This window comes from Mya arenaria, chromosome 9 (assembly GCF_026914265.1).
Source record: "Mya arenaria isolate MELC-2E11 chromosome 9, ASM2691426v1".
In the NCBI taxonomy this organism is placed as follows: domain Eukaryota; kingdom Metazoa; phylum Mollusca; class Bivalvia; order Myida; family Myidae; genus Mya; species Mya arenaria.
Genome location: NC_069130.1, coordinates 13,350,493 through 13,367,356, shown reverse-complemented (window position 1 = coordinate 13,367,356; position 16,864 = coordinate 13,350,493). Strand labels below are relative to the sequence as shown.

Here is a 16,864-nt window from a genome sequence, read left to right as displayed (position 1 = left end):
CGGGAAAAGTTCCCGTTATTGCGAATTTATTTGTACATCGAACACCTAAAAGCAGTTTCGTTTTAGAAAATCAAGTTATAACACGAAGTGCTCTAACTTTTTACGAAAACTTGGCATCTGAGAAAGACAGGACGTTGCATTTTTAGGAAAACAGAACCAAAAATATATATAATTTTATACTTATATAAATATACATACATATAAACATATATATACAACTATACCATTAAGAGAGAGAGAGACAGAGAGAGAAACAGAGAGAGAAGAGAGGGAGAGAGGGGGGGATTTATATATAGAGAGAGAGTACTCAATACTACTATGTCATTATTCATAAACAGTTTTACATTTATCAAAATAGGTAGACATACAGTGTTCGGCGATATTATTGATCAAACAATGTATCAAATGATCATCGATCGAATTTGAACTGCCGAATTAATAACCGCGATAAAGCGCTTGTAAACAAAGTGTGGTATCTGTTAAATTTTGACATGAATTAAAACAGGTAAATTTTATGAACATAAAGTGAATGGATTATTGCTGTACAATATGGACCTCATGCATACATGTCACAGAACTGAACTGTTCCAAATGCTTAATAAAGCCGTTCCATAAATCATTATCCGAATGCCAAATAATAGTAAATTTGAAGTATGATCTGGTATATCAGTTTTTATCAGGAAAAGCTTTTTTGAGTGAAACTAGTTTACGTGCTTTGACTGTTGCCATGGCAACAAACTTGTTATTTTTATATATTTCCTTCAGCTAGATTTAAATAAAATGATGAAAAATACGTTTAAATTGTTTTTTATGATTATTGATTACTGAGTTATTTATAATTCTTTATACGTTTTGTATGACAGCATTGTAATTTTGAAATTACAGTTTCTCCAAAAGACTTACAAAACAAAAATGTGAAAATCAAATATTCAATTTGGGAAAATGGCTTTGATAGTTGCGAGTATAGATTTTGGAACAGCACAATCGGGCTGGTGTTTTTCATCGAAGAACGATTTTAAACAAAATCCTACACATGTCTCTGCAAAACAATGGAACGCAGGTACCGGGATATCTCTTAAAGGTAAGCAAGTTTTATATTAACGTTTTTCAATGTAAGTCATTATTCATCAGGCCCCAATATCTCGAAACTTCTTAACCTTGACAGGTCGCTTATTTCAATTAGCCAAAATGCATATTTATAGTGAATTTGTATAACTGAAAAATGGTTTATTGTGATAATTGTAGCGATCATTCCTATCTTAAGTATTAAACCATTTAAAGGAGTATATAAAACGCAAAATATTGAAAGACAAAAATAGTGGGTTTAGCTTAATCCTGTTATAAGAGACTTAAAAAGTTTCGAGAAATTGGGGCCTGATGTTTATGTACGATGGGTGTTTAAAACGTCCGCGGAAAAAAAAGGAAAAATAAAGCATAAATAACTGCACTTGGCAATTCGTCCATGCCATCAAATTGATGTCCTCTTAAGAATATATTAAGCGTAGGGAATAGAAATTGCTTGTACGGTGCTAAATCAGGGCTGTACGGAGTTTTGCAAACATATCCTGAGTTTCAACTGCACGATGGGTTGGTGCATTATCGTGATGTAAAAGCTGACATTGAACAGCTTTGGTGATGGGAAACGTTGCCTTACCATATATTTGATTGTTATTTTGCCTCTGACTCGTATACACTAGTTAAGGTCACGTCAACGGTAACTATGCGTCTCTCGTTTCCTCTCAAATCGCCTAGCAAAATACGAACCACACTCTAATTCTTTAGAATATCCAAAAGCATTTTTGGAATCCATCTTTCACACAATCTTCTTAAGTTCATAATTAATAATATTGTAAACAGTCACAACACCACAGTCAACTTTGTCGCTAATTTCAAGAATTGTGAAACGGCGGTGCTAACAAGCAGTTCCTTGTATTTTTCGACATGATGTGACGTTTTCGATCTTAAGCTAGCACATTTTTGAATTTTCCATTTATCAAATAACGTTTAATAGCTGATCTCAGTTCAATGCTCATTTTCACGCATCGTACAAACATCTTTTGGCCGCCATACAATTAATTGACCTTAAAATTTGAATGAAATCGCGTACACTTGTGGTGCTACACTGCAGCAAAGTTTGACACGTGTAGCTTAGCGAAAGACGCAAAAGGACATCGGTTTTTAAACGAAATTGCACATAATAATGATGTTGCCATAGGACTGATTTTTATGGCTTTGTTTGGTAATAAATTTTCTAAAATAAATGCAATTAAACCAATCTACAAAATGGATTTTTTATTGCATTTTGCATATTTTAAAAAATATGAGAGAACTTTTCGCGAACTTTTTGAACACCCCTTGTATCAATGTATTGAATAGTTAGCAGAACAGAACAGAACAGAACATAATGTTTATTTAACTTAAGCATATACAGCTCATCGTTATAAACAAAGAATGCAAAAATGAAAAATAGCATGCATATGATAAATAAGTAATGAATGTAACAAATAAGTAATGCATATGGATATTTTGGTAACTATACCAACAATACATATGATATACACAAAACCAACTCATTTAACAGCAATATAATGTGAGAATGTCTTATAAAATATCAGAATTTAGTAATGATACAAATGTAATCATACTGGGATTTCTAACATAGTATCTAGGAATATAAGTCTGTCGGATTTCATTATACATTGGGCAGACAAGAACAAAATGAAACTCGTCTTCTATATCGTTTAAATGGCACAGTGTGCATTTTCGATCTTGTTTAGGGATGTTGTTATGTCTACCTAGTTCAATATATAAATAATGCGAGGACAATGTGAGTTTAGCTAAAACATTTCTATATTTTATATTATCCAGTAACACCATGTAGTTAGACAATTGGAACGTATGTTTAACTTCCTTATATAAATACAATGATGAATGTGTCTCCATGGTAGCTCGCCAACTAGTTATGTATACATCTCTTAATCTATTTCTAAACATGGGGAAAAATGAATTTATATTAACCGACTCAGGGAATAACCACACATCCGCATAACCCGCTGACTGTAGTATACTTCTTACTTTAGAGACCCAGTTTATAGTCTGTGGATTATCATCAAGATCCCTGTATTGATCCTTTAATATTGCCCTGAGGATACAATTATCTTTTTTCTCTTTGTATAATTTAAGGAAATACTTAATAACGCGAATATGTCTCTCAATATATAGCGGAAATCTGCCGAGCTCTCCATAAAGTGACAATGAATTTGTGGAGCGCTTGACATTAAGTACCCACTTGCAAAATTTCCTATGTACTCTATCTATCACCTCTGGCTGAATATAGCCCCACACTTCTGAATTATAGTTAAGAATTGACAAAACAAATGCATCAAACAAGTTGAAAATTATACCAATAGGGACCTGGTTACGTTTGATTAAAGCCTTAAGCGAATTCATAGACCGTAATGCCTTGCCAGCCAGTGTATTAGCCGCCTGCATGAAAGATCCACCATAGGAAAATACTACACCGAGATAGTTGAAGGAATTGACAGTTTCAACAGCTTGATCGTTGTACATCCATATATCATTTCTAGCTAACCGACCACCTTTTCTAAACACTACAATTTTAGTCTTTTCCACATTGACCGTCAGATTCCATTTACAGCAATAGGTACATAAATTATTCAATGATTCCTGCAGGCCTTCCTAAGTTTCCGACAAAATAGCTGCATCGTCTGCGAATAACAATAAATAAACCGAAATCTCATCAACTGTCAGACCTGCATTTAAGCCTTGTTGTAAATGTAGCTCAATATCATTGAGAAAGAGAGAAAAGCAAATCGGGAAGGTTTCCCCTTGAAACAAGCCAATATTACTGTCAAAGAAATCTGACAAAGAACCAAGATGTTTAATACACATTTTCACCTCACTATACATCGACCTAAGCAAAGACAAAAACTTTCCATCCATACCAAGTTTGATAAGTTTACACCAAAGGCGCCCTCTATCAATGCAGTCGTATGCCTTCCGGAAGTCCACGAAACAACAATACAATTTCTTCTTCTTACTTAATTGCCTTTGTATAAGATAGTTAAGTATAAACACCGGGTCAACTGTACTATAATTACTTTTAAAACCAAACTGAGCATCTGTCAAAATATCGTGCTCTTTTGCCCACTTTTTAAGCCGGTCATTTAATATAACTGTAAATAGTTTAGCAAAACAGCTTATTAGTGTAATACCTCTATAGTTATTTGGGTCCGTTTGCTCTCCCTTTTTAAATATTGGAATAATGGCTCCTTTAGCCTAACTACTGGGAAAAGATCGCATATCTACTATATGATTGAAGAATATCCCTAGGGGATTAATTATAACAGGTATACTTGACTTGAAATACTCATACAGAATATTATCGAGAGAACAAGCTTTATTATTACCCAATTTCTTCACAGCATTCCTGATCAGATATAGGTTCATCCAAACTAGCAAAAGTTGGGTCATTATTGGCATTATTATCGAAATCCTCAACAAACGTCCTACTTTCCTCATCAGGTTGGACATCTATATTTGACATCAAATTATCATAATTGTCCTTAAAACTCTTTATTCGATATATTGTCCCCTAAATTGCTATTTGACTTATTCTTAAATATCTTCCAAAATTCCCTAGGTGTCTTCTTTCGCATTTCATTCATCTATTTACATCGCGCCTTATTAAAATTGTTCTTAGATGTTCTACACTGGTACTTGTAAACTTTCTTTGCGCTAAACGGTGCTATTCTATCTTCATTGGTTAAAGAAATATTATACAGAGAGAAAGCGTTTTTATATACACTGTATTTTCGCTTGCATTCACTATCATACCAATCATTCTTAATGGACCGTGACCTATCAAAATAAGGCGAAGAATTGGCCTTTCTCTTAAAAAATATCTGACCTTTATTACAAAGAAATGTTGTAAAAATAGTGGTCAGTTTATCAACATTTCCTTCCTTAGAAATTTCATCATGCAAATCATGTTCTAATTTATGGATATCTGCACTTATATCTGCTACAAAATTATCCTTAAATTTCGAGTCCCATTTATAATAAATTATATTAGCTGAAGGCACCTCATCATGTCTAGTATTAATTTTCAAAGAAAACGAAAGGGGTGCATGGTTAGAAAAAGTATTAAAATCCTCTACACTGAAATGCCCTATTGAATCAAAATTATCGAGAGAAGTGATCAAATGATCTACAACACTTTGCCCATTGTAGGTCATGCACGTGAAATTCCCACGATCATTTTTCCAACGACCGTTAAATATACGAATATTGAAGCTTTACAGAGGTCAAGTAGATAATCACCGAAGCGATTGGATGTAAAGTCACGTGATGATCTATGTGTGGGAGTATCAATAGGTAAAACGTCATCATGGTCAATACTACGATCGTTATCAATGAAATCGTGCTTTTGTCCTACTCTGCAATTAGTGTCGCCGGTCAAAGAAGTCTTACCAAACTGACTAAAATGAGTTATATCTTCTTCAATTTGCCTAAAGATGTCTACATTATACATGTTATGTATAAGAGATGCTTCTGGCGCTATGTATGTAACGCACATGTAAAAATCATAATCCGTTTTAAAGAAATATTTATCAAACTTTAACCAAACAAAACAATCGATATCATTTTTAACTACTTTAACGCCTTTTCTTATACGATCTTTAACATATATTATTAAGCCGCCACTAGAGCGTTTTGCTTTGCGATTTTGGTACTTTCTGTATGAATGTATAGGATTACTATAGCCTTTAAAATTAATGTTTGACTTACTATTTGTCCATGTTTCGTTTAAACAAATAATGTCATATTCACACAATAAATTAACAAATTCCGAGTCCGATGTTTTACTTAATGTAAGTCCTTCAATGTTCCATGAGACACATCTTAGCACATCCTCACCACCGTCATACTCACCGTCTAGCTTAAGGTTGTCGTTTTATTATATTTACACTTTTAGTGATTTACCGTGTACACGTTCGATCAGGCCAGGTATAATACACTCTTTGTTCCTCTTCCAAGACTTAAGTATATATATAGTGTTTGTGGACTGGTTGATATATAGTTTTGTTTAAAACAAATTCAGAATAGAAAGATTTCTTCAACATGTCGGCAGTAAAGCTAAATATTAAATTTAGTTAAAACAAAGCCGACTCGTACCTAATTAAAAATATCACAGTTTTGCAATACAATAATTGGTCTCGCCGATATCTTTTGGATCGGTCGTGAGAGGGAAAGCATTTAATATTTGATGTTTATATGAAGCCTCATGTACTCAATTTTATATGATTTAGTATGGAAAATAATGTAATTACTTTTTTTACCACACAGCTCCGACATGCATTCTTTTGAATCAGAATATGAAAGTTATAGCTTTCGGATACGAAGCAGAAACGAAGTTTGCAGAGCTTGCTAAAGATAAGAAACATGCAGATGGGTACTACTACTTCAAAAAATTCAAAATGGTATTGTACAATCAAAAGGTAAGCAATAAACATATATGTTTATAATTTATTTATTTTAAAATGATTGCAAAACATGTTTTTAAAAATGAGCATCATATAGTGATCATTAATAACTGAGGAGACCCAGTTCTCCGGCTTGGTGTCCGTCAAACAAACTCATATGTGCCTATGCCGGTAATCGAACGCGGTACATACATATATTTGTTTATTACTAAGCACAGTTGAACATAATGTTACTGTAGATGCGACTGGTTTCATTCTTTCCAGTATCTTATGAAAATATTATCGAAAGTTTGCACTTAACAGTAACAATTTACAGTCGAAGTGGAATTCACTTTCGTTGACCTTAGAGTTTGATCTCACACCCAAAAGGAGATAAATTACGTCAGTTGCCTGGCTCGTCTGTTCTGCAGAACAACTCGTATGTTTCCTTCGCACGTGGGCACTCATATCCAAGTTATAAATAATAGGGTTATCACGTGTAAGATAATAGTTAATGTCTCTTTTTAAGCTGTTCGAACGTAACGTTATCATAGTTGATTCCAATGATATTTGCATGTGCAAAGTCGAGCCTCAACGAATACAGCGATATGTTCAAGTTGAGTTGTTTCTTGCATCATCAACTTGAAGTATGTTCCTTACAGCATCGTAAGCTGTAGTTCCCGTCCTGCATTTGTTTTTGGTATTTGCACCCAAACACACTTGATGGTGCATAAATTTGTCATTCTCTGTGTGGGGTTGTCTTGAGAAATTTCCTGTAAAATGAAACGTGGCCTTAATGTTGAGATCTTGAATATGATTGGTCCATGCATTCTGCAGTTCATAAACATTCCAAATGAATTTCATTTTCCACAGTTATTGAAACATTTCCTCTCGATTTAGTACAGGTACTTCTCGTCCCCTTCGTGTATCCGTGGATGGTTGCCAACGAAAGCTAATAACTTTGATTGCGTCATGAGTGTCAATCACATTGTCGTCTGCTGCTGTCTGTCGTATTAGCTTAGTGTTTGCCTATAAACGTAGATTGATGCTCGCTAATAATATCCTTAGTAATCAAGTACCTGTGGTTTCTCATTAAATCTCGAAACAACAATATATCTCTCAATTACGTCCGCGAACCCGACGCGCTTGTTCAGTTGTTCCAATGTGATGGCATTTACCATAAACGACGAGCATATTGCATCGAAAAATATTACTCTATGAGAAGGTAACGAAGTCGCTGGGGTCCCGTTTGTCTCAAAAATCACGTAAAATCCTAAGCCCAAGATGAAGAACGCCTTTCCGTTGACCGTCTTGACAGCTTATTGGAAAAAACAAACTCTGACATACAACGTAATTACTGTGTTTATTTTATGCGGTGTTGGAGGATAAGATGGTTTCGCGACTTCTGGTAGCTGATTCATATCAACTTTGTGATGTGTTTTTTTTACTGAGTTGTGGAACATTTTTCTTCGGCAGATCTGGTTTTACCGGGACTTAAGTCACGTTTGTATTGTTCTGTTATGCTCTCACTGTACTTTTGAAGTAATAAAGTTTTAATCCTTCGAATCTTAGTCTATGTTTTTATGGTGATGTCGTAATTTCACAGAAGCGTTTGATGTCCTTCTTCGCATTGTAATGTAGCGTAACCGCATATTTGCACAATTACCGCCCTTTGTTACAAATTTGCCATTTGCGTTACAAAGTTAAATGTCTGGCGGTGTTTTTCAAAGGTTAGTTTCATATTTTAGACTTATTTATTCCATATAAATATTCTATAAGCGACAATAATAATTAAAGAAATCATGTTAAACATTATTTATTAACCGGGAGTTGTTTTCCTAAAGAGTATTAGTTAAAATAAAGCTGCCTCCCTTCATGTTTTCGCAAAGTGGAATATACCCGTTTTACCCATCTTAATAATGAACTCCTCCGCCCGGTGAGTATATGAACGCGTCCCTCAGCTGAAATAGTCATTCTGTGTTTGACCGCAGTCGAGGTAACATCAAACAGTAAACCGGAAATAGCCTTTTTGATGGCAAATAATTAGAGTCTTGACCTTCTGGCTGTTTATTATTGAACACAGAGCATTGCGATCTGTGGAATAAAAAGGCACCAGGAACTTGACATCTATACGGTTATCTAGCGTTCTAGTTCAAGTAGCCAGATACATAGAGCATTGCGATCTAGTCTGGTGAACGGAGCTGGTGACTAGAAACTCTAGTAAGCCTCATACCTGACATCTGCGTTGGCAACAGAGCATTGCGATCTGCGCGCTGACAAAGGTTAAGGTATTTTGCATAGCAAATAAACAAGCTCCCGTAAGAGAAAGCCAATTCATCAAGTGACTGAACTTTATATAAACCAATGCATAATCTTTGAACCCTGATTATTTGGTTGATTATGCTTTAACTCACCAATCATTTTTCGAATCATTTGTTTTAATCATAAGGCAAAGTAGCCTGAGGAAAATTTATATAAGAGCGATCCAAATAGGCTCTACGACACCGATTGAACATACAGCCGACACGTTACACTAACATGGCAAGGTATCTTACATTAGAATACTCGATAAAGTTATGCTGGTAGTCCTGATGGTATTCAATTTACTATTTGATAGCTCCAGAAGCGCTAAATAAAGCTATCGTTTAGAAGACATGCCGTCGTAACGTTCAATATGTGACAGCCTGCTCCTAACGTGATGTTGGTCCTGGTCCACAGAAGATTATACGATACCATATATATACCCAATATAGCCTGCTCTTAAAAACGCCTGTAACGGGGTATTCAGTTGCCTCTTACGGGATGAGCTGATTGCCAAATTAATAAAGAGACTTAAATGTGAGGCCTAATTGTCGGCGCTATCAACACTCGAAAAGGGTTCTTTTCGGATGAGTCTATTACAGTGTTCAAGTGGTTAACTATATTACAACGCTGACAATAAAAGTTGGTAAATCCTCTACCGATATTCGGTATCGATATCGATATTAGAGTACTTCAGACAGTCTATAGCGTTTGGAACCGGCATCTTTTTATTACTTGCGGTTCTGTTAGTATCGACATCCGGCTGAGGGGTAGCATTGCCTGCTTTAATGATGTTAAATTCCTTGTTGATCGTGCGGCGGAATAAGTCTTGATGCCAGTTGTTTCCCCAATGTCATCTAGCCAGGTGTATTTCTACCTCCGGTCCAAACTTCACCAGCACAGCCGAAACCAGTAAATGACCGTACTTGTAATCATATATGTTGGCATTTTATCATAACAATGGTGTAAATTGCGAATATTTGTCATCGGGAAGTTCGCTGTGGTATAGTTTGTATTTTGCGCACGTAATTTTATGTTTATGCCCAAACTTTACTTTAAATAAGTCTACGGAACGGTCGTTGTTTGTATTGGTCAGTTTTTAACCGTAAACAGTCTGGAATTTTAGGAGATATTTCAGTTAACAGAAAATCTGCCATTGAAGACAAACTCGCGTATAAATATATGCTTGTTTCATAAATAAATCCAAAATGCCTGTAATTGTAAACTATGATCTTAAATAAACGTTGGTAGCACTAAATTAGGCAGTCTACGATACTTTGCTGAATAAGCAGAACTGAATGAAACGTTACTTATAATTTCGCCAGAAGAATGTAATAATTTCGCCAGAAGAATGTAATTCTCGTTCAGACTGCATCTCCTATGTTTTGCACCCTGTCCTGGATGTGGCGGCGGATGTGGTAGATTGCTTTGATCTCGATGGGATCTTAATTGTCGAAGTTTGATGCCAATGTCAAGCGTGCAATTTTTCGTATTTATGATCGGATCTCATTGGAAATTTGTTCCTCGTCCACTTTCCATAGAATCTTCTTGTAATTGTTTCAGTTGCATTTTATTTGACTCCAAAGATTTGAGAGTGACGGTATACTGTAAAGCGTTGTATCTAAGTTTGCGTATTTATTGGGCTCCAAAATGCACTGAATAATTCTCTGGTTGTCAAATCAAAGTAAGTGTAGTTACTATTGATTCACACAACCAAATTCGTATAGTGGTTTGTTAAACTGAATTCGCGTTGTGATAGGTTGTGTTATATACAAGACAGGGGAAGTGAAGACAATACCCACTTCCGACGTGTGAGGACATCACATAACAGCAAAATGTGTGCCTTCTTAAATCTGTATTTTATGAAGCAATGTAACGTACCAGCCAGTATGTAGCGGTGTAACGTACCAGCCAGTATGTGGCGGTGTAACGTACCAGCCAGTATGTGGCGGTGTTTACGACGATTAAAACAACATTACTTGTCATCAGAACATTGCAACTTTGTTCATTTCAGAAAGTTCCTGGCAATTTTCAACTGGAAGACGAAAATGGAAAGAAATTAAACGCAAAGATTGTTTTTTCTAAGGCAATAGCATACTTAAAAAACCAGTTATTAGAAATGGCACAAGGCAGAATAATGGGTGGAAAAATAGAAAACGACATTAGCTGGGTAATTACTGTTCCAGCTATCTGGTCAAATGCTGCCAAACAATTCATGCGGGAGAGCGCAAATGAGGTATATTGCTTGGTGCAAAGTTATCATGCGTGTTATACCTTAATTTTATAAATTTCGACGCAAATAGAAATCATTGTTTACTAGTGTCATGAAAAGTAACATTTTTATCAAGGTTGACATCAACAAGTTTCAATGAAATTGGCATATTAATAGAACTTTACTTATTCGGTTATTCTGAAAAACACAATCATTCCTTATTTCATTTTTGCTTTTTATGAAATGTCATAATTAAAATTAAATGATATGATACAGTAAAATATTTAAGTTTCGCTTTCTTTCGCACGACACCTCTTATATTGGACTGTGAGACTGTTATTTATAGCCTTGGGCAACTGTCCGGTATGCAAGAATATGCCCATTCCTGTCAACTAATCATTTGAACAACTTTTAAAACATTGACTTACTAGTTAACTCAATTATCTATTTTATATTAAATCTAATAACATCACTATTTTACTGATACGATTCGGTTAAATAAGGCGTACAATCAAACTATTGTCATGAAATGTAGGCAGGAATACCAGATGAAAGACTCAGCCTTGCTTTGGAACCGGAAGCAGCCTCCTTGTATTGTCGGCATATACCAGTAGAAAAGTCTGGCGAACCAGTGGGAAAATCTGGGTCAGCGGAAATGTCCAGCGGGACGGACGAAATGTCTGACGAAGTAAAAATGTCCGCCGTTAATGATGGCGCAGTAGTTTCGTCATTCAAACCAGGAAGAGTCTACATGGTAGTCGATGCTGGAGGTAATTAGAATAATTGTAGCTCTTGGCGCGTTTGTGCGAATTTGAAATACGGCTTGTTAATAATATTGTAGATATGTGTATATGTGATTATCTCAAAGATGCTAATTTTTGTAAGTGTATGTTTGTTTTCAGGAGGAACTGCGGATATAACCGTGCATGAAGTTGCCAAGGGTGGAAAGCTAAAGGAAATTCACACGGTCAGTGGAGGACCATGGGGGGCTACAAAGGTCGACGAAGCATTTTGTAAACTTTTGGATGACTTGCTAGGTATATATATATAAATATATATATTTGCTAAATCTGAATTTCTTTCTTCATAAATAACAATGCCATTTGATTGTAAAGGTTATAATTATTTGAAATTTAAAAAAAAGATGAGCCCTTATAAACGTGTACTCGTTTGAAAGTGTTTTGACTGCTGATATAATCCAATATTTAGACTCATGAATGGCAGTTTTGGAGACACATTTTTGTCCTTTATTTTTTCATTTTTTTTTCTTTTGTTTTTATTAATCATATTCTGTACCAAAACGCTTTCATATGATACATTATTGGGTAATCACTTTCGTTGTAATGTCTATTTATGCCTACTGGTATTAATTTATCATAAAGGCCTTCACATTTGCAGACATTTAAACAATACTTAATTGTATAACCCAAGATATGATACAAGCCCTGTTTTACTAAAGAATCGTGATAATAAATATATGTTGGAACATAACAGATGAGAACAAGTTATCTCAACTGTATTTTTAACTTTAACACTGACTAAAATTCAACAATTACTAATAAATATGAGTATGAATATTATTAAAGCCAAATTATGAAAATCTGACTCTAAGATTATTTCACCTTACGATTAAAATATTTAATGAATCGAGCTCCATAAGTTTAAAAGAACGTTACGAAATTAATTTGTGTTCGGCATTTTAGCATGCTAGCATGTTTATCGATTATGCACCCGTATTGTATACAAATGGTTTATAAGTGCTTGTATAGAGAAGTGGTGTTGTTGTTTTCGAACGTAAACACATTATGAAGGTAGTCGGCGACCGACATTTTCGAGAGGTCACAAACTCAACTTTTCTTTATGATCTTATTCATAAAATGTCGCTTGTATAAATTTAAACATAGATCTTTACATACAACGAATATGTTGGAGTTATGGTGCTAAATCACTGATAGCAAATTGTGACTTGCTTCTATAATAGTTCCCTGATGTTTTACGTATTAGTAGTTAAATGAACAACAGCAGAAAATTACCGTTCATTTAACAGTTTCAAAATTTATGAAATGTACATAAAAATGATTGTCTTTGTTACTTTAATGTTATTCTCCGGCAGGGAAAGGCATTCTGTCTAAACTCAAGATGGAAAACATGGACGATTACATCACTCTACTGAGGGATTTTGAATTTAAGAAAAGAGAAATCGATTACGATGAAGGACACATAACTATTAGGATTCCCTTCAGTTTGATCGAGCTTGTTCAAAGAAATGGACATGCAGGAATTTTAGAAGCCATACAAGCATCCCCATATGCACATGACAATGACATTAAAACCGCAGACAAGGATAAAATAAGAGTAGGAAAAACGCTTGCACGACGTGTTCTGTTTGAATCAGTCAAACAAATGTGTACACACGTGCAGGGAATTTTAGACAAGCCAGAATTAAAATGCTGCTCAGCAATATTATTAGTAGGAGGGTTTTCAGAGTCGCCCGTTTTGCAATCAGACTTTCGAAAGAGTTTCAGCAAGTACAATATTCTGATACCTGATAACCCTGGGATGACCGTAATGAAAGGAGCTGTGGTGTTCGGGCATAGAAGTAAAGATATACAATCAAGAGTTGTCCAGTACACCTATGGATTGAAGGTGTATAAAGATTTTGACCCCGCCTTGCACCCATTTGAAAGGAAGACTAAAGCCAGCAATGGAAAGGAAAAGGCTAGAGGTTGCTTTGATAAAATTATAGAAATTGGTCAGTCAGCTTCGTCAGAGCGTCCCGTAGTTTCGCGTTCTCTTCAGCCGACTGGTGATTTCAAATCATTTGATGTGAAGCTGTATGCATCAACCGATAAGAATCCACAATATGTCGACCAGCCAAACTGTTTTCTAATGGGGGAATTTAGTGTTAATTGTCAAACTTCGGAAGGAAAAGTCGGGTCTGCTACAGTTGGTTTAATATTTGGAGACACTGAGTTGAAAGTTACTGCAAAGCGTGATGATACAGGCGAGGAAACGACAAAGTTGTATTACTACAACTTTGACTGCTAAATTGCTGAATGAATACATTCGATAGTACACCATGGCCGGTCCGTTTGAATAAGAAGCTGACACACGAACACTTCTTTAATATTTTATAACTAGTATGATAGTTCCTACTTTGCCATTCACGTTTATATTACTAAAAATACACATACGATTAATATGCATGTATAAAAGATTTGTTCATGGTATTATTCGGTATGTTTCGCATTTGGCTCTTACTTTTCTTTTCTTACATTTATTGATAATTCAATGACAACTTCAGAAACAAGCCAAGCAGCCAAACATTCAAATATGAACCCTGTTAGGAGACACAATGTTTAGGCCAAAACGACACTGAACGAATGACGCATACGTACTAACACCACAAACAGACCACAAACGCATCAAAATAGCTTCATTAAGACATGATGGGACTACCGCCTTGGAATTATCAGTAAAACAAGTTAACTGCAACACAAGTTTACAAGGGATTTAAACGGGTTTATATGTGCATAATCTATCACTTGCCCTAACATTTATCAATGCTAACTAACCTATAAATATTACCTTTATATTAAGCAACGGACAATACCAATAAAGCATGATGAAATATTCAGTTTAAGGGCACAGCCTCATTTAATATTTACCCCCGATTCTTTATCTCGTACTCTGAAATAAAAATATACTTTTGTGTTAACAGACTCAAATCAAATTAGTCTTAAATATCAGATTTTTTACAAAAGCTAAAAGGTATTGTTGACTATCTTTCCATATTAATCGAGCTTACCAAATATGCCCGCATTGCATGTTAGCTGGGGCTTTAAGACTTTTATAGTCAGTTGTCTTAGTAAAATGAAGAAAAGTGGAAAAACACGCTTTCGATTTTTAATCCAGTCGTTTCTGGACATTTTACGGGGCCTAAACATAGGTAATTCGCATCATACTTATACTTATTGTGTGTTTCTGTAGATGCATTGAATCATACATACTCAAAACGGCCACTACCACTTATTCAATTGTATACAATAACATGCATAAAACCCCAGGCCCACGCACATATACACACACACGCAAACACGCAAACACACTCAATACACGCTTCTATAGTTCTTTATATATTTATTGATACTGTAATGTTCAACTTGTTCATGATATATCCATATTGTCAATGATAGGCCATCAGACCACTATACTTGTTTTACATTTTGCCAGTACGATTGTTTGTCCACAATCTCAGTCCTGTTGTTATGTATTTCTCATATTGTTTCTTTTTATTCATTTGCAGATCTGTAATTTGTTTGTGATTTATATAATTATTTATTATACGGTTCTTATGTTGTTCTGACCTGATTGTCATTATCGGGGGTTGAACTTACGACGGGTCGAATGGAAAATATCCTCAATTAATATAAAAATCGCCCCAAACTGAGCTAAAGAATGAGATAAAGCCTAACTCCCACTTTTAGAGCTCTGCCTATGGTTGCCCACAACTTAGAAAATCTGCCCACGTTCTCGCGAGTTCGGAAAGCGTGGAGTTTATTAAAGGATACATTTGTAACGGCATTTGCGTAAATCGTTGCTAGTCTTGGGTGATCTAAGTGATTCGGGAAGAGCCACGACAGTGTTGTTTACTGTTCAAAACTGTGGTGCTGGTATGACTTTTTCGAAAACCATTTTTAAGAACGTAGCGCAAACTTAATACATTCGTTATCAATCGGGCAGTCTTATGGGCATTGTTGGGATAGTCGTTGATAATCGCGAAATTACTTTTATGACAATTCAGTTCAAATTAGTAGATCTACATAACGATAAATATCTCTACGATGAGTCAGGGTCGAAGGGAGGAGTCGGTGCTACACCCGTGAATAACTTAAATTAATGGTCAAATTTACAGAGTATCACGCATATCTCGTCGTTATATTGTCCAAACAAATTGACATGGACCTGACATTTACGCATGAAGCATAATATGGTGAAAAATGCTTCCGTTAGCAATATGTGCATTCTCGGTTACTTTCGTACCAAGTTCCGCGATTTAGCATGAATTCAACTAGAAACGCTCCAATGCGACGAAAACCATGTTTCAACATTTGTGCGAAAGGTCGATTAGTGCAAATTTAATAAGTGACTGAAAAGGAATACAGATGTAGAAGGGGTATAAAAGATGTATATGCTGTCATTAGATGAACACCTGGTGTAAACTTAGCCGCGTGTCTGTTACTTACCCTAAGACCAAAAATGTGAGGATATTTTTACCACAGACTCTTAATACTTATGTGCAAAATACAGAATCAAGCTCAGTAGCAAAAAGTTTAAACATAAACCCGGTTTAATGGCACTGGGTAAACGCCAAAGACAAAGAACACAAAAACAAAAAATCACAAACATGGAAGAACAGCACAAAACTCCACAAACAGCACAGTGCATACATAATATATAAAAAATAGGTATGTTTATCAAGGATTGAAAGGTACCTTTGACCTTGACGTTAAACGTATATACATTTTTTGTTCCAAGCGACACACCATCTTGTAGAAGTTATTTTGAATATCCACAATGCATGTCCAAGTATCAGTCTTGACAAAGAAAATGAGCCATAACCCTATATATATGACCTCGACATTTTTACCTACATTAGTGAAGTCATGTGTTTCACATTTGTTTTGTATTTTGGTTTTTGAATCCCCCAATGCAAGGCCAGGGTACAGCTCGGACAAGACAACATACAAAGAATTTTTACCAATGATCCTAAAGTGTGACCATGATTTTTGACCTATAGATAATGGCTCTTGCAGACGACACGTTCTCTAGTTAAAGTAATCGTGTGTGCCTAGTTATTATAAAA

General features: G+C 35.3%; 1 protein-coding gene across 1 annotated transcript; it reads left to right on the top strand.

Annotated features, from left to right (window-relative positions):
* The first annotated feature begins 885 nt into the window (after positions 1-885).
* LOC128203082 (heat shock 70 kDa protein 12A-like) lies at positions 886-15,358 on the top strand. The gene is made up of 6 exons (XM_052904353.1): positions 886-1,081; positions 6,370-6,521; positions 10,801-11,022; positions 11,534-11,768; positions 11,901-12,035; positions 13,112-15,358. The coding sequence occupies exons 1-6, from the start codon at positions 943-945 to the stop codon at positions 14,044-14,046; spliced, it is 1,818 nt and encodes a 605-aa protein (XP_052760313.1). The 5' UTR covers positions 886-942; the 3' UTR covers positions 14,047-15,358.
* The last annotated feature ends 1,506 nt before the right edge of the window (positions 15,359-16,864 follow it).